We start from the raw sequence: 25,978 nt of genomic DNA on the forward strand, positions 1-25,978 counted from the left end.
TTGACAGATCAAAGTATGAGCCTCTGAAAGGGGGAAACCAACCTTTAACAAATCCCACTGTTATCATCTATCCCCTATCCTCCCTCTCTCTCTCGCTCCCCTGCTCTTTCACAATCCCCCCACCTTATTAAAAATTTCCTCTATCTTCCATTCAGAATATTCCACAGAATGAACGAGATAAAAATGACTGAAATGAAACTGGACAAGAAGTAAACATATTAAACTGTAGAGAAAACCACGTCTGTCCTGATGATGTCCACTGTGGATGCAAACATCTAGGTGTGGTTTGTTACATTTAAGAGATTAACTACAAATGTGTATATTTTTTCAATATTTTTCAGTTTTTCATGTTTTGAAGCTGTTACCTTAAAGAAAGGTTTCTTTATTGTTTCAGGGGGCAAAGAGAACATTGTCCGACCCCTCTGCCCCGTACCACAGGCCTCCTGTCTTTCTTTATTCTATTTCTCCTTTCCTCCACTCCTCCCCTCGTCTATTCCTCCTCCGTTCAGAGAGAATGGGCAGACACAATGCTTCTGTTCTAGAGGCCCCACAAGTCAAGTTCTCTCTTTCAGATCACTTCCCCTGGGTCAAAGGGCATCAGTGGGCTTTCCCCAAACACATATACACAACACACACACACACCAAGCCGTCCAAACCCTCTGTTACTTCCTTTCCTGCTTGTGAGCAGCTGGAAATCATAGTGTCTTGCTTCACTAAACATGCTTTTTGCCTCCCTCTCTTTTTTGAAAGCATTACCACTAAGCATAGAAATTTCTAGTATTACATAGACGCAATTTATTGAAGTATATGAAAAATGTCTTGATTTAATTTCTCACTTTCTTAGGACTGGGTTTCGATACAAATTTTCCCATTCGATTCCAATTCACAAGTTACAGTTTGATTGAAATTCATTCGGGTATATTTCAATTGTATTTAAATACACATGAAAGAAATTCTCCCTTTGCTAATGATGGCAATGAGTAACTGGCTAACAAGAGTCATTCATTTTCGGATTTGAGCTACACTGGTTGTGCTGTATGTTTTTGATTCACTAAAAAGAACCAGCTCATAAAAGTCATTTGTTGCATGAACTGGTCTACCCTGGCTGCCCTGTCTGTTTTTGATTCACTAAAGAACCGACCAAGATTAATTTGATTTAAATCAGTGTACACTGGTTGCACTGTATGTTTTGAATTTTGTGAAAAGAACCATTTCATAAGGAAGTGGTCTATACTGGTCATGCTGTATATTTTTAATTCACAAAAAAAAAAGAGTCATAAGACTCATTCTTTGCAGGAATCTGTCTACACTAGTCCCACTGTATGTTTTTGATTCACTAAGAAGAACCGGCTCATAAGCATCATTTGTTTCCAGAATTGGTCAATATTGGATGTGCTGTATGTTTTCACTACAAAGAATGGGCTCATAAGCATCACTCATTGCAGGAATCAGTCTGATCCCATAGTTTTGTTCCCAGTGTATGTTTCAGGAATCACTTACACTGATCGCACTGTATGTTTTTGATTCACTGGTGCACTAGTTGCGTTATATGCATATTTTGTATGCAGGTCGCATCTCAATCAAGACTTCTTGTCTTATTCAGGGTGCATGTCTTGTAATTGTTTAACATGCGATACAAATGGAAAACTCAGAATGACTCAGATGAAAGATGATTTCTTTTGCTGTAATTCTGCTGAAGCAGTGCAGAAAACATCCCTTTTTTTTCTTTCTCATGCTCACGAAAGCGTGCACAGTCTGCACACTCCTTATCGTGCCTTATGCTTTTAAAATTTGCAAGCAGTATAGGCTACTAGCTGCCAAAACTATCGCTCATGTTACTTTATGCCTTCAGCAAACCCATGAGAACGTCCCTCGCTGCGAGCGCACTGACACACTCACATACTGCAAAACATCACAGCACTGACCACCCGCAGTTTCACCATGTCAATTAAACACACAAATGAATTTAGTCGCCCCTCCCTCCCTGCTGGATGTGATGTGTTGCATTAATTAAAGTGGCAGACGTCTGCCTAATTGGAGCTTGGATGAACGTTGATGTGTGTGTGTGTGTGTGTGTGTGTGTGTGTTCAGCTAAGCCAGTAGTCAGCTTACAAAGTTACATTATGTTTCTTTGCATCTATAGTTATGCATGTTGTTAATTTTACCTGGAGTATTGTGTTCAGCTAAGCCAGTAGTTAGCATATAAACTTATGTTTTATTGCATCTATAGTTTATGCATGTTGTTCATTTTACCTGGAGTATAATTGTATTATATTAAATACAACATACACTGTAAAAACTATAAAAGACTCTAAAAATGCTATCCTGCCAACCTTTCAACAGCAAGTTCCCTTACTATATACTGTAATAGTTTTAACAGAACATTTTAAGTAATTTGACAGTAAAATACTGTTAAACGTACATACTTTGGAATTTTTTTTTGTAAAATTAAGTCATTATAATTTACAGTAAAAAAAGATTAACTGATATTCTATTCAAGAGAATTTACATTTGATGGTATTTTGTTTAAACATTTATGTTTCTTGTTCATTTCGGATAACAATTATGTACATTTGAGTTTTGAGTTACATTTTATGTTGCTTATTAATGTTTATTACATTGTTTTAGTGTAGTGTGTTATCATGATGGTGTTTTGTATTTCATGCATAACACTCATGAAACTGCACATTCTGTTTATTACTATATAACTCAGCTTGTGGAAGGGCTATCTAATTCAACATCTGTCTCTTTTACCGCTTATATTATTATAGTGGCTATCAGTATATTTTACAGGTACAAAACAGAGTAGCAAAATCTCATATTAACATTATATTAGTTAATGAAATTTTTACAGTTTTGTCTTTACTGTAAATTTAAGTTCAATCCCTTTAAGCCTAAAATGTTGCTACCATCATTTTTACAGTAGGGTTCTAGCAACCACAGCTAATAGCGTAAATTTTCAGTATATAAATATGAATTTAGTTAAAGTTTTAGTAGTTTTGTTGTGTGTTTTTGTCATTTTTAGTTTAGTTTATATTTAGTTTTTTTTTTGGGGGGGGGGGGGTTATTTTTATGTCAGTTTTTTTCCGTTTTTCATTTTTAGTTATATTAGAACATCAAATTAAACTTTAGTGCATCAAATTAAAATGAGAACTGTTTGGCAACTAGCTGAAAATGTCTGAAAAAGTTTAAAGTTTATTTTATTGTTTTTTATTTTATTTATTGCTAATGTTTATTTTATTTCAGGCGATGACTTTTTTATGGTTTTAATTTTAGTTTCAGTTTTAGATTCATCTGAAATAACCCTGGGCAGCAAATAGAAAGGAAGCTTCTATTATTGATGTCTGGTTTAAGTCATACTGTGTGTGAGTGTATGTGGGTGACATCTGGAGTTCCCTCATGTACTGCAGGGGTCTGCCAAGCAATGGCTTTTTAATAGACACATGTGTGCAAACACACATGCGTGCGCGTCCACATGCACATGCTGTGCCTCCCCTGGATAGAGATGTTCATCTAAGACGTGCCAGCGGTGACCAATCCCCCTCCTACTCTGATGCATCTGTCAATGTTCAGCAACTTCCATCTGTGCTCTCTGTGCTTGTGTGCATGTGTGTGAGTGCATTAAAATGATGTTGTGCATAGGAATGAAATAAAGAACGAAAGAAAGAAGGTTTAATTCAGGATGTAATTAAATTTTTGTTCTGTAATTGCTGGTAGTTACTAAATTTCCTGCATGAAATAAATTCCCTTTGTTGTGCAACAGCATTAATAATACTTTAGTGTTCAAATAAACTAGGCTTTTTCAGTTCCCCGAAAACAAAGCATGCATATGGACTTACTTTCATCTCTCTTTCGTTTGTTTGCGTCGGCGGGTGAGCTAATTCCCAGAATTCCACTGATGGAGTAGGAGGAGCCTGCAGCATCACTGGTTACAGCAGATACCTGGGTCACTGCCACTGTAGAGGCTAGAAAGTTACAGAGAGGTAATGAATAGCAGAAGTGTCCTAAAGCATACATGAACATGGCGGACACCATTATTGCTGCTCATTGCACTGAAAGGACAATCACTTTGGGCAATTATACAGTTTTTAAATATTTTTTATTAAGTTTTTACATATTTTAAATATTTTTCCAAACTAAATATCATGTATAAATATTATGATTAACTAACTAATTAATTAATAGCATTTTACAACTCAAACTAATCTTGCCTAAACCTTAACACACATTCCTGATGTTCTGCGGGGGTCATTTCTAGGATATCATTTCTTGTTTTAAGAATTTTTTTGTCTGCATGATGGTTGTACCACATGGCTTTTTTGGATGCACAACATAACTTTGATTTGGAAAATATTACAAAGATGTGAGGCAATTTTGTGATTTTTTTTTTCTTTATAAAAAATAATAATAAACTGTTAAGCCAAAATACTTAAAGGGATAGTTTCGGATCCCATTGACTTGGGAAATACAATGGAAGTCAATGTTTCAAAGAAGAAATAAGTCAAGCAGATTTGGAAAAACAACACCCTGAGTCAGTAATAATAGAATTATAATATTTGTGTCAACTATGCCTTTATTAAAGCTTTCTTTTCCAGATTTTTTTTTTTTTTTTTGGCAGTAGTTGTCTTCCCTATTTTAGTCCATTTTAGTCATCGGTTCAATTTCCAGGTAATGCATGGACTAAGAAAATATGTAGCTGTGTAAATGTCTCCTAATATTGATTGTATTGGGTTTTCTGTGATTCTAGCTTTTGCTCGCTTAAAGCTTCCAGGCCAATGTCATTTGTTTATGTGTAGTATGTTCTTGAGTTTTGTTTTTCCTTTCATGGTTCTTGGCCTGGCGTTTTTCCTGCCAAAGACCTTTCACCAAAACCTGCTGTCACTCAATTTTGGCAACGTGCTGCCACCCAAGGATAAGACGCTAACAAGCTAACAGCTTTTTGACATGTCTGGCTGTCCGTGAGGTCTTGGCGGTAGGGGACGAGGCCACAAAGTCTTCTCTCTGTCAACCCTTCATTCCCTCTCTCTCCTCTTTATCTCACTTCCTGTCAGCTGACGTACAGCCTGAGTGACAGTACAGTGGCCCCAAGGGGACACTAAGGTGTAGAGATGAGGCTAATCCCACATCCCAACAGACTCTGCTAAAATGGAGAAGGTGGGAAACAAGAAAAACAAATCGCTAGGAGAAAAGATAAACGCCTCTGCTCATCCGCCGCTCTCGTTTGCTAACCAGGTGGAAAATGTAATGAATGCATATCCCTCCATTTTTTTACTCTTGATTTATCATTTCAATTATCTGAATCTCTTATTCTTTCACACATTTTTTCTCCTCGCGTCGAGGAATGGAAACCCGAAGCGAACGCTTTATATTTAAAATCCCTAAATTTACATTTTCCACCTGAGTATGAGAACTATTTATCATCATAATCTGAAGGAGATGGAAAACTGGCGAGTGTTGTGCGTGTGAAATTAATTTAGATTAAGTGGAGGTGTGCGATTATGAAGATTACTGACAGTGAGACAAGCGCAGTTCAATACTTTATTAACTGCCAACGGGAGTTTTCCTGTAAAACTGATCTCAGACCATTTTTGAAGATTCCCCTTTGGTTTTTGGGGTCATTTGAGTGTCAGAACAACCGTAAAGATTCAAGGTTTTAATCAAACATTAAAGATAGGGGAGATAGATTGAAATACAGTACAGTAAATGTTTAAAAATCTCAAATCTCAGTTCCCCTCACTGTATAAGAGAGACACAGCCCTGCCTGCGTAAGTGTTATAAGGTAACTGGTATGTTGAAACCTTCAGCAAATAAATTAAATGGAGAGTAAATGAGTACTTCTTTAACTTTTTACTTTTTTACTTTTTACTTTCTCCTGAGATCTCAAATGATCTCATATGTGCTTCAACAATGTCTCAAACTGCTTAGATTTGATCATTTATTTGATCAGAAATACAAAAAAAGTTTGATATTTTTTTGTATTTTAATATATTATTTGATATATTTTAATATATTTTTTATATATTTATCCAGTCTTCAGCCTGACATGATCCTTTAGAAAGTATTCTAATAGGTTGATTTGGTGCTCAAGAAACATTTCAGAGTTTTATAAATGTTGAAAAAGTTGAGCTGCATGTAGAAACCATGATAAATTTTTATCAAAGAATCCTTGAATAAAATGGATGAACAGATAAATAGAATAATGAATGTTTTGACGAATAGAAACTTAAAATCTTTTGTAACATTATAAATATCTTTACTGTCACTTTTGATCAATATAATACGTCCTTGCTGAATAAAAGTATTAATTTCTTAAAAAAATAAAATTAAAAAAACTTACTGACCCCAAACATTTGAATGGGATGTGTACGACAACACCTTTTTTTCAGAAGCTACATTTCTTTTCTTTTTTTAATCCAAATATGTTACTCCCTATATTCCCACCTACAACTAAAGTTCTGTATTTTGAGTAGTTTGAAATATGACAAAAGTATACGTGAAGTTGACTCTTACCTAAGTTATGGGCAGAGACAGCTCCTGATTGGCCAGGTGGTTGCTGGACTTTAGTGCGAATGAATGAATATGTGTTTCTTTTTACGCCACTGACTCAGTCCCGTTGTTTTCCTTTATCTATTTCTCTCGCCCTGCATTCTTTCTATCTCTTCTCCATGCATTGCTCTATCACTTTTCTAATCTACTGATCACCTTGTTCTCAAAAATGTAGTGGTTTGCACACATACTGTATACAGTACCATTCGAAAGTTTGGGGGAGGTTATACATTTTTAAATGTGTTTGTCTCTTATGTCTTAAGTCTCTTATGCTCACCAAGACTGCATTTATTTGATCAAAAATAGAGTTAAAACATTAATATTTAAAATATTATTACAAGTTCAAATAAGTGTTTTCTATTAATATATTTTAAAATGTAATTTATTCCTGTGCTGGCATATCTGAATTTTCAGCAGACATTTCTCCAGTCTTCAGTGTCACATGATTCTTCAGAAATCATGCTAATATGATGAAACATCCATGTTGAAAACAGTTGTGCTGCTTAATATTTTTGTGGAAACTGTGATCAATTTTTTCAGGATTGTTTGACTAATAGAACATTTATTTGAAATAGATTGTTTAATAAAATGTTATAAATGGCTTTTCTGTCACTTTTGTTCAATTTAATGCATCCCATGCTCAATAAAAGCATTAATAATAAAAATCTTACTGACCTCTAACTTTTGAACAGTAGTGTACAATACACTTCATTCATATTAGCAAAGTGAAACAATACCACAGACACATTTCAGAAAACACACTTTAAACTATTTCAACCCAATAAAATCTTAAAAATCGTATGTTTTATCCCCTTACATTTTAAGAAAAACAAAGTGAATTAAATTACTGATGATGAAGTCGACTGATCAAATGGACATCAAATAGACAGAAATGTTTGTGTCAAGTTAAATGGATGATTTTTACAGTGCACACACACCTGTTGATTGAGCTGACGCTGGGCACGCTGTCATTGTCACACACTCTCTCTGCCAGCAGTCTGTCTCGGATCTCCCAGGCAAACATGGTGGGGTTTTGGCGTTTGTAATCAGCGATTTTGTCGACGACTTTGGGTGTAGCAACCTTTGGTTTGGAGCCTCCGATCACCCCTGGTCTGATGCTGCCCGTCTCATAATACCTGTGGAGCAGACAGATAGAGAGCTGTATATCACCAGGCAAGATAAACAGAGAGTTAGAATATATGCTTATCCAGCATCGTATGCCTGTCTTGCGGTCAGTGCACAGTTGGTTACTAGTAACACAGACACAGAGAACAACACATACCTTTCACTATCAGTCTGTTCAGCCACAGACGAGCACTATCAAACCTTATATGTGAGGCATACACACAGGAATTATAAAACAGGGTCTGGTCTAAATTCTGAATGGATGAGATGCGTTAAAGCCATGCAGATAACAGCACACCTGTGACCACACATTCTGTATTAATGCTGAATTAAGATACATGGCTAGTGTAAACAGCCTATATTTAAGCAAATGGTCATGGTGGAATAATCGTTAGTTATTAATATTACAAAAAATACTATTATTATATATTATTCCTTTTAATCAATTCGTAATAATAATACATTATTTAAAAACTCTAAAATATATTGAAAATGAGGCAATTTGGTGGAGTAATTATTTTAAATAATTAATATTAATTAATAATTATTCTAATATGCTGATTAGGTACTCAAGAAACATTTATTATTATCATTGTTCAAAACAGTTGTGCTGTTTAATATTTTTGTGAAAACTGTATAGTGCTTTTTTGGGATTCTTTGATGAACAGAATGCTTAAAAGAACAGCAATTTTTTTTTACACATTTATTGTATCCTTGTTCAATAAAAGTATTAATTTCTTACAAGTGAAAAAAAAATCTTATTGACCCAAAACTTTTGAATGGTAGTGTATATTAAGATTTGTAAGTATTGATACATGGTTTTATTAATCATATCAATATGCTTATTAACGAAAGAAAACGTATTGGAAATTGTAATAATGTTAATAAATTAATGCTATCTTAGATTATTAATATGAACACATTTATTGAACACTGATGTCTCATATATTGCTCTTGCTGGTGTTTTATCAAGCAACAAGCCATGTTGGGCATTATAGAGATTTTTACCAAGGTTAAGGGGGTTTTAGGTGCTCCGCTTCATCTCATGTGTCTAACTGCTTTAGTTTAGTTAAGGTCCAACACACAAACATAAACCAAAAGCACAGCTCATACAGCACAGCCATGAAAAGCTCACCAAAATGAGTGTGCAGAAAATTCCCTCATTAACAAGAGAGCAGAGTTAGTCATACGCATTATTTACTCAAACCTCACTTGCAGCCCACATATTAGTGTGTTTTCTGCCTGAGCAGTAAGAGGGAGGGAAGATATTACCGCACACACACAAACACACGCACCGAGCGCCGCAGTAACGGTTGAGTGAGTTGGACCAGGGCTGGGGGAAGAGGGTTGAGGCAAAGGAGAACAATGGGAAACACATTTTTTTGATATAGCTAAAGGCTCTAGCAGACAGAAAGAAAAGACGGCGCTTTGACTTTGGCTTCAGTGCGAGATTTGAGAATTTTTGAATTTCAACGTGTCTTCTTTGAAAGGAAGCGCTGAGTCAGCCTCAGGTTGAACCGACGACAGAGGGAATATCAAGCGAACGGACAGCATTCATCAGTGTATGGATATTTCAGAAATTGATATTTATTATGGATTAAGTAAAAGTTGACTTGATGAAAGAACGGAAGGAGGGTTGGAAAGCATTTAAAGGCAAGACTCCAAACACACATACTGGCCCCACTGTTTGAATGCAATAAAGGACATTAAGCTGGTTTCCCAGGCAAAGATTAAGCCTAGTTCTGGATAAAATAGCACAGGCAATAGAGATTCTCTATTCAACATCCTTTTCAGTCTGGGACTAGGCAAACTCTGTGTGTGGGAACTAATCCGTGGTGTCTGATAGCGTAGACTACAAACACATTTAGCCAACTTTACATTGCCAGTACATTGTTATATGAAATAATCATATAATATCTCAAGAAACTGTCATTCGACCTCTATAATGAGATATGAGAGGTCCAGCATATCTAACATGTTCGCTAATAGCTGCAAGACTCATTCACTCTTTATTATAATACACAGCTCATGTTAATCTATTTGTTTACAGCTTGAGAAGTGAGCTGCATAAAGTAATTTAAAAAAAACAGCTACACTAACATTTTAATGTTTTTCAAAGAAGTCTCCAATATTTTGAAATATTACTACAATTTTATTTTTTTTAAATTAAATATATATATATATATATATATATAACAATTGTATATATTCTAAAATTTATATTTTTCCTGTGATGGCAAAGCTGAATTTCTTAGTATTATCAATGTTGAAAACAGTTGTGCTGCTCAATATTTTGTGAAAACTTTTTTTTTTCAGAGTTCTTTGATGAATAAAAGTTCAATAGAATAGAATTTATTTGAAACTGAATTTTTGTAACATTATAAAGGTACTTACTGTCAATTTAATTTGTCCTGAATAAATAAAAATATCAATTTTGACCCAAAACCTTTGAACGGTACCGCACTTCTCAATGTTTCAAATGTAATATATACAGTATGAGTATATGGAAGTAATAGAAACCACACAAAAAAGTATAGTTGTACTAAATGGTAACTATATACTGCATGTACCATGGTATTACCATTGTTCTTACGTTACATGCAAAGTACATTAGTACTTTGTACTTTGGTACTTTTTTGCTAGTGATGTTAACACAAAAGGCTTCTTCACTTTTCTTTACAATAAGCAGAACTCACCTGCCCAGTATCTTGCTGACGCAGCCGTGGCTGACCCGGAGCTGGCGGGAGATGTCACACGGACGTACGCCCTGATGGGCCAACTCTACTATCCTCTGCCTCACCACATCAGGCAAGGGCCGCCCGTTTACAAACACCCCACCCAGCTGATTCACCCCTCCATGCCCTGCAGACACAAACAGTAATAAAAGGGAAACTGAGCAAATCATATCTTCCTTAAATACAGAAGCTGACACATGGTGGGCAAAAAGCGTTGCTGTCCCATCCTGGTGTGTGTGTGTGGGTGTGTGTGTGTGTGTGTGGGTGGGTGTGTGTGTGTGTGTGTGTGTGTGTGTCTTTGACCTGAAGGTTATGATTATGCAGTCTCTTCCTCTCCTCTTTATCATATCACCCCTGGTGGTCACCTAGAGAACTGCACATGACCTCCTCACCCAAGTTAGTATTTCTGTCTGTCTGTCTATTTGTGTCTGTCTGTCTGTAATTGTTGTTGTGTGTCTTTTTTGCACAGTGGGTGGTGGGATGGACCTCCTTGGTGGGCTTAGACTTTTGGATACCAATTTTCTTTCATTCTTGTACTGTATATATTCATTAGAATTCAGTATCTTATCATAATTTCAGTGCAGAAGTCTACGTGGTAATCCAGTCAATCTGTCATATTAACATACTGATTGCTTCAGAAGGGGAACACACAAACACACATTTACACACACACAAAAGAACTGGGGGGTGTCTGTTAATCCAAGCTACAGGGTAATGGATCTTAAATACATCCGAGAAGGCAATATTAAACAGACCTACTGTAACTGGTCTTGTGTGCCCATCACTAAATACATAAGTTCAGCTAACAGAAAATTAAAACCCAGCTACATGTCTTTTTCATTTTCTCAAGGCAACATGCAGAAAAAAACAGCATTTTCATATTTAAAAAATCCTTTAGTGAGAGATTTGACCTTTTAGATTTCTGAGAACCTAATTTTTTTAACGCATTTTGTTTTCTGTTTCATTTGACCTCCTTTTCTTTTTCCTTTCTATTAATGCTTTAGTTTCCTTTTTTCTTTTCTTTTCTCCTTATGTGTCTTTCAGTTACAGTTTATTATTTGAATACCCTTGAGCAAAGTGATGAAGTCATGGAGTCAACTAGCTAAATTTATTTTTAAAGATATACATTTAAAATTAGGTGTGCAAACATATTCCTCATTTGTAAGTCGCTTTGGATAAAAGCATCTGCTAAATTAATAATTATTTGTAAAACAAAGACAGTTTTGCTTAATCTCCTGTTTAAATAAAAAAGTAGGCTACTATATACAAACACTACAACAGAAACAGTGAAATACAACAAACTGAGTTGAAACTTAAAATGTTTCTTCCTCAAGAAGGGCTTATTTCAATTCTAAAAAAAATGCATCGCTTAGAATTACTTTTTAGATCAATTTATCTTGAATTTCAAAATCTTTGTCAACTGCAGCTATAAGCACTGATTTACAGTAATAGTTAGCCTATAAGCATGCATACAATTAATTGATGCATAGAGCAAGTTTGTGTTTGAGTGTGAATGAGAGCATGTATGAGTGTGTAATTGTGTTTGTTTGAATATAAGTGCATGTCACAGAGAGAGAAAAGGCTGCAGTGGGGATTAAACGAAACAAGCTATTCAGATGTGATCTGACCAAGACTTTTTCCCGTTTCTTCTGCAAATACGGCTGGCTTATAAATCGAAGTGTTCCTAGAGCTTTGATTGATTTCGAGGCAGGTTCCGTTTAGAAATAGCGAGAGCGGCTGAAAGACATTCATGCTCCCCCATCCAGAAAATAAACCCGATTAGAGACGCTGCTCCATTACGATCCGCTATCGGCCGCTCCGATTAAACCGCTCCAAACAGAGCGAACCAAACGCCAGCAAAGCGACGTGACATCAGCGTGCTTTAACAAACAGACTCACGAAAAAAACAAAAAAAACAAGTAAGGGACTACCTTCATTCATGCAGGGTAAATTCAATGTTTTCGGGAAAGAATGCAGCGTTTGAAAATAAAATTACAGATAGGCCTAGTTACATTTTAAAAATGAAAAGATTTTGTTTTATCTTGTATTGAAAAAAAGTTCAACCATAATATTAAAGTAATAAATAAGAAGTAGCCTACCGTTGAATAAAAGCGTTTAGGTTTGCTGGATTTAAAAAAAAAAACAGTTTTAAAGAGAGGGTTTTGTTGTAGTCTTTGTAAATCATATTATTTGTGACAGATTCATTATTGTTTTGCCATATATCTTATACAAGTTAATCACGTAGCCTATCATAGCCTATTAGTAATTAATGCCTCATTGATAATACCTGGTTGGTTATTTATTTATTTATTTATTTATAATTCATTTAGTCTAATCTACGTAACATGTAACCAATTATTTTAAAAAATACTGATGGTTTTTAACAGGCGACAACAAACAAGAAAGCAGGGAAACTCAGAGCACAGAAAAAGAACAATGACACTTTTCAGAAATTTCAGCAAAATCTTTTTTTTTTCTTAGCATAAACTTCAAAGCTCTACTCCTAAGTAAGACGGAATTATTATTATTATTTTAAGTTATTGACAATAAATAGGTTTGCATCTTACATTTAGCCTAAATAAGCTCAGATGAAACAATGTTTGAAATCACTCGAAAAATTAATATTAATCTACATTCGTCGTTTATGTCAATTTAGCATAAAACTGTAACAAATTTAGACGGCCAACCGGTGGCCTACTAACAACTGTAACATCTAATTTACTGCATTAGAGGGAGTGTTAAATATAGGCCCTATAGTAACTTAGCCTACATTGTAGTTCACACTTTTTATGATCACACCTTTTTAAAACCTGCAAAGTCTTATTAATATTCATGAGCAAGATAAGTATGAGTTTAAAACATCCTAAAGTCTTCTTCCTCTCTCTGTGTCTTTCCTAAAAGTCTCGCAGGTTCGTGTCACAGTCTGTTCCTAAGGCTTGCACGCTTTGACATTTTCGGTGTAATCGTTTTACCCCGCGGACTGTGTTGAGATATTGTGGCGGAGAGGAAACGTGATTCGTTCTAGCTTCTGAAATGTGTATACATCTAATCCACCGTTTCATTCACCGTGCCAATAGATGTCATTTCACATAGATGTGCGTGTGCGAGTGGGTGGGTGCGCGTATATTTGAGGTTTGCGGTGGCTTGGTGTATGAGCTTTTATTCATCGATGAGAAGAGAAAGGAAGAATGAGCGAGAGAGGGAGAGAGAGAGAGATCACAATTGTATTTTCAATGTGCATAGGCTAATATGTGATTGGCAGCTCTTGGTTTTGGTAATTTTCAGACTATTTTTCTTACAAATTGAGGACATGTACACAGACTTTATTTTTTCATAAATAGTTAATAAATATTTATAATAATTATGTAAAATATTTTTACATTTAATTCTAAAGTATGTCTTGCAAACTAAAAATGCCCATTAATGATTTAAGTGTGTAAGCTGTTGTTTGCGCGTCGGCGGCCACAAGAACAAGAAATAGGCTAAAGAGAGGGAAAGAGAAAAGGGGCCCTTAACGCTGGTATCTTGGGGGATCACCGGTGTCCGCCATGTCACGAATGAGTGACCACACATCTCTCCGCTACAGTGGGCAACTTCAGCTTTCGTTTTTAACCTCACAAGTGGCCTGTTTACAGCCACCCTCAAGCAAAGTATTTAAAGGGTACGGAGCCTGTTTGCCATATTCTCAGCTGCGGTTCAAGTTCAGTTTGTGTCCGCTGGCTACTGGCCTTGGCCGCGATCTCTTCCCCCCTCTCTTTCCCCCAGGGATTGTCAAACAGAAGGCAAAAGCTCTAACAAAGCAGCCCGGTTCTTAATCAAGAGAAAACTCCCAAAATAACTGACCCAAACAGCAAAAACGTCACCGTTATTTAAGACACTGCTGCCTTTTTAAAGGTGACCAGCAATAGTGCGCAAAGTGCTTTGCTTTCATTAGATTTAATCAGAGTGTATTTGAGTTATTCTATCATTCTGAAAGGAATATTAGAACAGGTGGGAAAAAATAATAGTCTGAGAACTTTGATAGAAATCAAATATTTAACAGCAGTTAGTCTGAAGTGAACTTACTGTGCATGGCTGCGAACGGGTCGTGTTTGCAGTGGATTTCCATCGGTCAGTAGAACAGGCCTTCCCGTGAAAACCACCGAAAAGCTTATAATGTCCTTTTCTTGCTCTTTTAACGGTTTGTGCGTATGTATTCTGTCCGTTCTGCTCGGAAATGTTTCTCTTAAACAGTTTCAGCTGTGTGGAAGTCCACAGAAACTTTGGTTGGAAAATAAACAATTGAACCTGAAGACCCTAAGGCCTAAGGTCAAGAGTAGAAGAATATACGTAAATAGTTTTTGTGATTCTCGCGGGGTAAAGGAACAGAGATCATTCATAAATAACAATTTATCTGATTCAACATTAATTAATCAACAAAAATGTAAATGGGCGGTCAGGGTACAACCCTGCAGGGTCACACAACTGCTTCTGCGGCCCAACATCCAGAGTGAACCAACTCAGACATCAGTGGGGATTCATAAAAACTCAAATTCAAGAAAAGTCCTGGCGATATGTACACATTTGAGTATTAGTCCGAACAGTCTTAAGATTTAGATAAAAATGTAGAAGTCTCGTTTCCAAGCTCTATCTTGACATCCTCGCTCCACTGACCGTGACCCGTGAACTGTGACTGAGGTTCGCACTGTCAGAGCGCGTCTCTAGCAGGGATCTGTACAATCCTGGTGAGGTTTCTGACAAACCAAAACATTTACTTCACGTTCAACGTATCTTCACGTAAACGCGATTTCCTTGCATCTTGATCTTCTAATCGCCCAAAGCGCGCCCTCAGACTCTCTTTTTAAGAAAAAACATGCAGATACCTCCGACAGTACAAAGATTCCCAAACAATAGACATACGACCGTGGACATATGAGATTAAAAAGTACATGGTATGAACCCCGAATCAAAATGTTTGCCAAAGTTAAATAGAAAATGAAAAATAGCCATTGCGCGAAGAATTTGAACTTGAAAAAAAATGTCCAAGAAATGTCCTGAAGAAGAAAACAGGCTTTATCAAGTTTTGAACCACTACTCAGTACGTGCGTAAAAATCCTCAGAAAGTCTCAGATGGCTGATACGGTAGTGTCATTTGTCTGTCTCGTCGCATCGGATGTTCTTTCCGTGTGAGCTCTCCGGCGGCGAGAAGCAGTGCTCGAGCCTCCGTCCTTACCTCGCAAACACTGCGCGAGCTCACGGCGCGTTTCAGAACCTGCTCTCGTGTGGACAGCGCCAAAGCTACAGCGCTCTGAATCTACTACCGAGCGCGAGCGCGACTGTCAATCAAGATCAGCCTACCTATCCGGGCTCTGCACCTCTGCCGTCACAATCGCCCTGAGTCGCGCTCAGATAAAGACGACACCGATTGGCTAACACTCAGCCAATATGAAAGTGACGTGCTGTCCCAATTGTGCACTGACAAATAGGGAGTCTTGAATCGAAGTTGGTTCAGTGGTGTCGCTGATCCCATGTCTAATTTCAATTAAGGAAGGGGGAAAAATTGAAATTTTCAAATATCCGTTTGCACTCTTTTCAGTCATCCAATTAATAAACAGTTAATAATTAGGTATTGCGTCCGAATGTTTTCAGTTATATGAATAAGCCAATATAATGCATTGAAAATCATTTTAAAATATTGCTTATGGCACTTGGCACGTTGCGGCATTTCACTGAGCTACATGTGCATATAAAACAAAAACATGCATATAAAATAAATTAACAGAGTTTCTCAAATAGTATTGTATTTGCAAATGATTAGAAATTATAAATATCGCACTTGCACGTGCAATTACGACTTCAAAACACAAACAAGTATTTTTTTTTTTTTTGGTAAATTGTTTGGTAGCCTAAATCTTAATTAACGAATTGAATGATTATGCATTCATTAAAGTTGCCCAAATGATTCGTTGTTATTTATGCGCCTTCGAAAAAATATTCTTCCTATCTACATTGTTTGACGGACACGAGCGCTGTTCCACGCAGACTTTTGCTCTATTTTCATGCTAAATAAGTTTTCATTAGCCTTCTAACAGATTATTAAGCACTTGGTATTTAGTCATGTTTAGTTTAGTTGACTTGGTAACTGTGATGTGTTTTTTAAATAATGGTGATTTATAATTGTTGTGGTGGCTAGCATGGTGATCAGTGTAATACCAAGAAATAACAAGCATTTTTAAAAACGTAATATTAGGGTTATCAACATTAATGTGGTCTTTAATTAATTTTTTTTTTTTTACTTACCTAGGCAAGAACACACACACACACAAAACATACTTGAATTAAATTGACTGAATTACTGAATGAATTAACTTGAAGTATTTTATTTTTTTAACACATGTAGTTGGTTTTTCAATTATACGTTTATTAATTTATATCCTTATATATAGGCAACAAAAAACGTACATTGCTAAAACAAAACTTTTGTATCAAAACATAAAACGAAAAAAAAATGTTATATAATGTTTCTCGGTGCATTACATTATGCCGAGATGTTTCTTTGCCTGGATACAATGCAAACCTTAACTCATTAACATTTTGGAGAACGTTTTCGTGCATCTTCTTTTATCAATCACAGTGTTATCCTACACTTAAAGAACAGAGACACAACTGCCCTAAATGCATTTGCCTGTGTGGTCAGAATAAGGTAACTTTTAAGTCGCTGGAATCCTGTGGCTCATGCTCAAAATTCATGTGCTCAAACACATATTCGTCTTGTTCTGTAAGGCTTGAAAAGATCCCCGCGCGGTGCGCCATAAGTGCCACGAGGGGGCGAACCTTTGGTCTCGTGTGAAGAAGCTGGATCACGTCAGCTTGCCACACACACACACACACACACACACACACACACACACACGCACACACACATACTTACATACTTGCATTTGTGGTTTACAGTGACTCTCCATAGGCGTAATGGTTTTTATACTGTACAAACTGTAAACACCTAAACCTACCCCTTACAGGCAATTAACTACTGGCAATTTTTGAATTTCATAAAACACCGTTTTTATGTTTTTTTAAGCCTTTTGTTTTACGGGGACACAGGAAGTGTCCTCATAAACCATATTTACCAGTACACACACACACATTTATACGCACACACACACGCTCACTTATACACTTGTGAAATCACAGTATATAATGATAAACGTGTTGCGATATTAAAATATATAATAGCGCTATTTGCAGATATTTTGCAGCCTATTCCGTTTTAAATGTAATAAGATGTTTAAATATGGGGATCATTAAGTTATTTTACTTACATTAACAATTAAGTTGAACACTTCCATGTTCTTTCGAAGGCCTAGGCTTTCAGTTGACATTTCTCAATCATTTATTTGTTAGTTGTGTTGTTTTGTTCCTTATGTCGAGAGACAAACGCGGACCACAGATTAACAATAATGTTAGGCTGATTAAACGATTTAAATTTTTCGAGTAAATTATCTTAGCCTAATTATTTTAGTTTATCTAGTCTGCCCCTTTTTCCCCAAAAAATACCATCTGTGGCCCACGTGATACTCTCAATACTCAGTAGCCTACATATTCTGTCTTATTGGGAAAGTTCTTGCTTGTGAGTTTACCCAAAATTAATTTTCTGCATATATTTAGCAAATTAAATATTCAAACAAGTCAAACTAAAACAACTAAAATCATGTATAAAATTGCTTTCTGGTTTGGATTTTTGAATAAAAGTTTATCATTCAAACCATTTGTTAAATCAACAACATAATCTATTGAATTATTTAACGCTTTGAATTAATGAATGAATGGAAGAAAACTTGAAAACATTAATAAGGCAATAATGAGTCGGACTCAGATCACTTACGTAGGTAATCTTAAGAAAATAAACATAATTAATAGTAAACAAAAATATAACATTTCTATAAAAGTGTTCAGAAGTCGGCACAAATCTGAATATTTATTAATAATAGGCTAATTGTAAATATTTCAAAGTATCAGAGTCAAAGCCAAGCATGGTGTCCAGTCCACTCCATGTTGGCCGTATATGCAATGTTCAGAAGTCGGCACAAATCTGAATATTTATTAATAATAAATTGTAAATATAATTGTAAATATTTCAAAGTATCAGAGTCAAAGCCAAGCATGGTGTCCAGTCCACTCCATGTTGGCCGTATATGCAATGAATCACGTCACTGACACAAACTCTCATATTGTATTCGTGAGAAGTGGAGATTGTGTTTTAGTTAAATCGAAAGTTAAATCAATTCTACAAATTGTGTGAAACACACAGAACCTCTAACCAAAGGACTGCAAGACTATCAGATGTTTAAGCTTAGGCGTATTCCTTCAGTTATATGCAGTGGCCTATCTATCAAATATGTATTTATGACACAGAAAGGCAAAACGGATAACCAATAAAAAAAATCACCAGACAAATAAAAACACGAGAACCAAATATAGGCTATTAGAATGACGCATAATAATATTATTTATAGTCTTCAAGGATAGCTGGGCGTATCGTTTTGAACCAGGTGAGATAACCACCTTAACTAGTTTAAACTTGTCTAGGTCCCGCTTTAGTTGACAGAGCAATTTAAGAACATGTCTCATTTTTCATTATGTTATGAAGAAAAGTAATGTATGTCCCCTTTATCTATAGATTTATACTAACACAATACAATTTCTAGATGACAACAATCACTTTTGACTACTGTGCGATTTGTGTATCTCACGTTTAGCAAAGTAACAAGCACCAACACCGACAGAATTTACGCATAAATCTCGATTGCACGCGCCATTTCATTGGGAGTTCTAAATGTGACGCGTGAACGACGAACGTTTATGAAAACACAGAACTATTTGCTATTGAATCCATGAATTGAACGGTCATAATTCATGCTTTTGGATCCTGAATGAAAACATCTGCAGTATAGACACTCACACTTGGGCTCAAATCTTTTCCATTGGAGCATACATCTTTCAACAACCTCATTGTGTGACAGGAAATGTAATTGGTTTCACGTATAGTTCTGTTTTGAAATTTCGTGTGACGGTTTTGAATTTTGATTATGTCCCTTTGGACTGTAATAGTCCCGGCAAATAGGCCTAAACCCAGCACACTTCAAGCTCAAACGCACGTTGATGTCAAAATCACAGAGTCAGCAAAGGTGTGGCCAAAATGTAAGCTTATAGAATGTCTAGGCCCGTGTTCTTGATTTTTGATGTTAAAAGTGTCACAAGATGAACCTTCAAAATTCATATATATGACTGATATATAAGGGTCAATCCAAAAACCAAGCAGTTTTATAAAAGACATATTAGCCCATGTAGTAAGTGCACAAATGCTGTATTTGTTAGTTTAGTTTTGTAAAAGAGAGACCGTTTTATTAGTAGACAACTTTGAACAAACAATAGTAGTTCAAATTAAATGGAGAAACAAGGCCCTACCCGACCGTCCGATGCGCAGAGATGGACCCTTTTGGTCCAAGTCCATGCCGTGGCTAGAGGTTGGACAGAGGGATGAGCGGGGGGGTGAGAACAAAAAAAAGTTCCCTCTCCTATATCCTCTGTTGCTGTTCTCTCTGCTCTTTTTTGTAACAGTGGTTTTGACGAATGGTAGTTTGAAATAATGTGACTCTTCCGCTCCCTGTTGCGCCGTTGCAATTGTTCACTGGAGTGAGACTAAACGTTTTAGGTGGAAAAGAGACTCTGAAGGAAGCGTGAAACGATTATGGGGCAAAGTCAAGAAAGAGCCGCGCGCTCATGCCCTCTTTCTTCCTCTTTCTCTCTTTCTTCCTCTCGATCTCTCTCTCTCTCTCTCACACACACACACACACCTGCTCCCCTCTTCAGATATGGGCAGTGGGTCTATGCGTAGGCGCGTATATCTGTTAATTTGTTGGTAACACTTTTCAAACAAAACTTTCGCTCTCTCTATCTCTGTCTCTCCCTCATGCTGACAAGTTTAAGTGCGTCAAGGGATTTGAGGTTCAGGAGATAAGTGAAATACAGAATACAGATTTAGTTTTTTTTTAAAAATCATGGTAACAATTTATTTTAAGGTGTTCTTGTTGCATGTTACATGTACTTACTATTATAATAACAATAAATTATGCATAGGCCTAATTACATGCAAGTAACCCTAAGCCAAACCCTAATCCTAACCCTAACCATATAGTAAGTACATGTAGTTAATTATTATTACTCAGTACTTAAATGTATAATTACACTGTAACAAGGACACCTTAAAATAAATGTAACCAATCATTTTAAGCATGTGCAAGAATCGTAGCCGAGTTAATTTTGGGTTTATTAAACACTACAATAACTTTAAATATTAAGTTATTAAAATATTTTATTTAAAAACAGTACAGTATTAATTCAGATATATAGTCTATTATAAATGCATATGCATGAACATTTAGACATGTCAAACAATAATGCAGGTCTAATAATGTTTATAGTACAGGGAAAAGTGTTACCAAATAAAAATGGTGAGACTTTTTGGCTGCATTGCATTTTTTTTTTTTAAAGCATCTAACAAGACTTCTGCAGAATATTTTTCGTAACAGCAACAATGCACGTGCATGCACGCGCTGGATGATGACAGGCGATAATTTGAGGTCTCGAGGTTCATGGGCGACACAGACACAATTGAGCGTTGAACAATGCGATAGACGCGCCGTTCGGCACTCTCTGACCTCTACTCAGAAAACAACCGATGTAGCTCATTTAATCGCGCCTCATAAAGCCATGTTCCATTGATAGAGGGCTAAAGGCAGAATAATGAATGAAGCTTTAGACCTTATTAATTTAATACGGAGTGGCCCGTGGCTTGTTTCAGATAATTTTGGCCCAGAGGTCAGTTATTTAATTACAATACTTTTCGCGCATGACGGAAAGTCTGTATTCATTTGCGATAAATAAATAAATAAAATCATTAGAAAGTGGGGCTGTATTTTGAGGTGAGTTTGGCCTTCTAAAGCTCTGACGGGAGATGAGCGCCAGTGTTGCTGTGCAGGTGGCTGTTGTCACGGTGACCTGAGGCGATGTAACTGCATCGCTACGCACGACTCTCCGCTCCAAGATCAAAGGCCAAACTTGTCCTACATAAACTGACATCAACGTCCACTCTTTCTTCCTCTTTCTCCCTTCTTGTCACATCTTTTAACACTTGGGACCACAGGGCTTCTGTTTGCATCCATCCATGGAATTAATAATAGACTTTAAAATAAAATAATTATTTTTCACGATGGCCAAACCACAGGCAGAATTTTTAGAACATCAAGTGCAACAAATAGTTCTTTTTTAGAATTGTATTCTAATTGATTTATTAGTTCAGTGAAGATGAGCCGTTTCCCACTGCCTCTTATTTGACAAAAAATGAGATAAAATCTATAAGAATGTAGCTATATAGCTTATATGAACTGTATATATTTTTTTTACATGTGGGCCTGTTTAATGTAAAATTAAAACATTATTATTATTATTATTATTAACATATAAATTGATAATAATAATATTGCTCCTACCACAGTTTTTGTTACCACTGTACCTGGTAAAGCTGCTATTATTATTAAAAGAATAAAGGCAAGAAATGTCAAATCTTATATTGTTTGGCAGTATAAAGGTTTCCCCATAGTTTATTATACTGTAGTGCAATAGTTGTAGAAAATATGCCTATTATTATTATTATTTTATTTTTGCAGAAAATATGGTTATCATGGTACAGTTGTAAGGCATAATCTATTTATACTAGAAGTGAATTGCTCTGTAACCATAAAAAAGTTCAAATATGTTTGGAAATATATTTGTGCTTTAAGCAAATGAATACAAAATAATTTAAGTAATACATTTATTTATAGAAAACTCAATAGGGTTGTTGTGTGAAATTGCAAAGGTTTTTATAGCCTAGGCTACATCATGACTCTGTTGATATGTCGTTTGGCAACATTGCTCCACACATGCAGTCTTAACGTGATAGGATTACAAAATGCGCTGTTTCAGCCTCCTTCTTAATTTAATTAATAACGTAATTAAAGCGCGGAGAGTTTTTGGTAAGGAGGAATTTTGGCTGTTGCCCTGCTGGAAGCGGAAATAATCGCTTTTGACCGAGACGCGAGAGTCAAAGCGGACAATTAAAACAAAAAGTAAACAAATACACAGAGAAAATCAACAACATTAATGACGCCTCCATTTTTTATTCGACTCATTTGTTCTGTGAATGGTGTTATGAATAGAAGTCCAATAAACGAATGTTGTTGTTTTTTTACACGCGAGCTCACTAAAACAAATCCAAAATTGTCTTATCGGACTGTCTGTCTCTCATCTGATCATCAGTGTTTATGGCAGAAGCACACTTTTGAATGTTTCTTGTCCCTTATCCTTTTCAAAAATACCAACCACTTTTTCCTCAAAATACACAGAACTAAAATGATTGTTTCTACTGTGGAAACAAAAGCCAACACCTGTCGTCAAACAAACAAACAAACAAACAAACACATAAATACAGGAATATTTCGAAAAAGATCTCCTTTTATGGCTCCACGTATAGCATCTGTAACAGTATTTCGGCAAAATATGACAATTTTGGTAAGCAACTTTCGGTATTAATTAATTTACATATCTTATATGTATATCTATTAACAATGGACCGGACATAACAGAATTTGCTTGGTTATAATAACTACCTCACAAAGAAATGTTTTTTTTGCAGTGCTGTCAAATCTGTGAAACCCTAATTTTCCACCTGTGCTTATTTAACAATTTAAAATTGCTAACATGCAGTTTTTCATGTTTAAAGAGAGACCTTAGCCAGTGCTCTGTTAGTTTAAAATCCAGATGACATTGATGGGGTATCCTTTTCTTTTTCTTTTTTTTTCCAAAGAGTAGCCTATTATTAAAACATGAACATGTGTTAATAACTTTTGCAGAGGTGCTCTCTTTGATTGTCAGCAAGAGGAAAATAATAATGTCAATATTTTTTCTATGGTTTTTCTTCAGCAACATGACGTTTGGTGGTGTTACGCCAAAATCTGTATCAAATGGGTAATTATCTAATTGAGTGATTTATTATAATGATGTATTTTAAGTATTAACCTGATAAGTGTGAAAAATGTCTACAGAATGTGTGAACCCCAAGCCTCAGCAGGAAATAGTGCCAGTTCTAAACCTGTCAACACTTGGCACAACACCAGACCACACAAAGAGGACATGGGTTTCTTCACTGAATGTTTTGTTCCAGATCGTGTGACGTGTAGCGACATGCTGGGGTCAAACTGTGCCTTGATATTCTAAGTCAGTTGTTCCCAACCCTGGTCCTGGAGGCACCCCAACACTGCACATTTTGCATGTATCCTTAATCAAACACACCTGATTCAGGTCATCGGCTCATTAGTAGAGACTCCAAGATCTGAAATTGGTGTGTCAGAGAAAGGAGATATGCAAAATGTGCAGTGTTGAGGTGCCTCCAGGACCAGGGTTGGGAACCACTGTTCTAAGTGGACCCTCAAAAGGGAACACAATCAAACAGACAAATGACATCAGTCTGTATAATAAATTGTCAGAACCAAAGGCTCTGGATATTAAATCTGCACAAAGATGAGAGAGAGAGAGAGCAATGGACAACCTTTTTTTTTTACATTTAATATTAACCCATTATTTAGTATTCATGTATAACTTAATATTTTCTGTACTCTTGTGCTGTGATTGTTTTCATCAGAAAATCTTCAGATATCTATAGTTTGTTTCTCATACAGTAATAAAGCTATTATGTTTGTATATAGCACCCAAATAGACTTATAACTTTCAATGCCATTATAATTGTATGCTCAAATATTGATCATAGCACAGTATGGGTCAATGTTACACTTGAATAACACACTGAAGGTGCAGGCTGTGGAGACATCAGCGATATAAATGCAGGGGTTGGTGAAGGTGGCCATTTGGCTTCATTTCCTAAATGAAAATCTTTCTCATGCAGAACAGCCATGTGGAATCAGATATTGGAATGGGAAAGCCTGCATCCTCGCTGGTGACTCCATCTTCAACACCCGACTGGTTTGAATTTGTGCAGATTAACCGACGAACAAACGCTGCCCTTTTTCCTTTTACTATTACTAGACAATAATAGTAATAACAATCAACAAATACGTCCAATATGGCAATTTCTGTGGAGCAGCCAGGCATTCTGTTCTCTAGCTGCAATCACTATTTCTACTGCTTTCTCCTAAAATATGGTATATGTGGTGGGCTTTTGGCTTCATTTAGGAAATGTAACCTTTTGAAAGAAAACAATCCACTGCTTTGATGGCCTTTTCTGACACTGACACGCATGGAGACGTCTTCAGAATAAGATGGCATTCACACCATGATTCCCACATCAGTCGCATGCTCTGTTCATGTCATAGGCGCTGGAGATGATAGGCTGTGATTTCACAAAAATAGAAAGAAAGAAAGAAAGAAAGAAAGAAAGAAAGAAAGAAAATATCAAAAATATGAATGTGTGATTTATATTTAGATATGTTTCTGACAGATATGCTGCCTGTTAAGATATGTAAATGTGGACCTCAGAAGAGGCCAAACATAGCAACCGATAAAAGAACATTTAGCATGGTATTTCTATCACAGCAATAAAGATAGCAAGAAGTTCACATCTCATAGAAGGCCAACATCTTGAAATGCCAGCTTATGTCTTGAATAACTATTTGGTAGAAATAAAATTGTCTTAAATATATATATGAATATTATAAACATACATGTTGACAATAACATTGCTTCATAACTTGCTTTCAAAAATAAATAAAAAAGTGCGTGTATATAAATAAACATAACACAACCCAATGTAACGGTTTGAACCCAATCACGTCAAAACATTCATCTTTGGGGAAGTCGTGGCCTAATGGTTAGAGAGTCGGACTCGTAACCCAAAGGGTGCGGGTTCGAGTCTTGTACCGGAAGGGATTGTAGGTGGGGGGAGTGAATGTACAGCGCTCTCTCCCACCTTCAATACCACGACTGAGGTGCCCTTGAGCAAGGCACTGAACCCCCAACTGCTCCCCGGGCGCTGCAGCATAAATGGCTGCCCACTGCTCCGGGTGTGTGTTCACGGTGTGTGTGTGTTCACTGCTGTGTGTGTGCACTTAGGATGGGTTAAATGCAGAGCACTAATTCCAAGTATGGGTCACCATACTTGGCCACATGTCACGTCACTTTAAATTTAATATTTGTGCCACAGCTGCCATAAACTTCAAAAACAGTATTGGTTATTACCAAAATATTATTTTCATGTTTCTGCAATGGTTAATCCACCAGTATGTGTAAAATGCTAAAAATTAGCATTTTTATCAGGCTCCTGTGTGTAGGTTCAGTAATTTCACTTTAATGCCAATGAATAGGTTCTTTTCATTGCCATTAAAGTGAAATAACTGAACATAAACACAGGAGCCTGATACAAATGCTAATTTTAGAGGACAGTTTTTGATGGCACTTAGAGGCTTTTGCATCTTAACTCTTCATATACACACACACAAACACACACACACACACACACACACACACACACACACACACAC

At 36.2% G+C, this 25,978-nt stretch overlaps 1 protein-coding gene across 1 annotated transcript in view; it reads right to left on the bottom strand.

Annotated features, from left to right (window-relative positions):
- pax5 (paired box 5) overlaps positions 1-19,899 on the bottom strand; it is a 68,510-nt gene extending 48,611 nt beyond the window's left edge. Inside the window, exons 1-5 of the mRNA XM_016443513.1 lie at positions 19,854-19,899; positions 10,368-10,533; positions 7,485-7,682; positions 6,511-6,587; positions 3,840-3,965 (exon numbers count right to left, since the gene is read on the bottom strand). Of these exons, the coding sequence (XP_016298999.1) occupies positions 3,840-3,965; positions 6,511-6,587; positions 7,485-7,682; positions 10,368-10,533; positions 19,854-19,899 (613 nt within the window). The remainder of the gene's footprint in view (positions 1-3,839; positions 3,966-6,510; positions 6,588-7,484; positions 7,683-10,367; positions 10,534-19,853) is intronic.
- Between the last annotated feature and the right edge of the window lie 6,079 nt (positions 19,900-25,978).

This window comes from Sinocyclocheilus anshuiensis, unplaced genomic scaffold (assembly GCF_001515605.1).
Source record: "Sinocyclocheilus anshuiensis isolate Anshui unplaced genomic scaffold, SAMN03320099.WGS_v1.1 scaffold85, whole genome shotgun sequence".
Taxonomy (NCBI): domain Eukaryota; kingdom Metazoa; phylum Chordata; class Actinopteri; order Cypriniformes; family Cyprinidae; genus Sinocyclocheilus; species Sinocyclocheilus anshuiensis.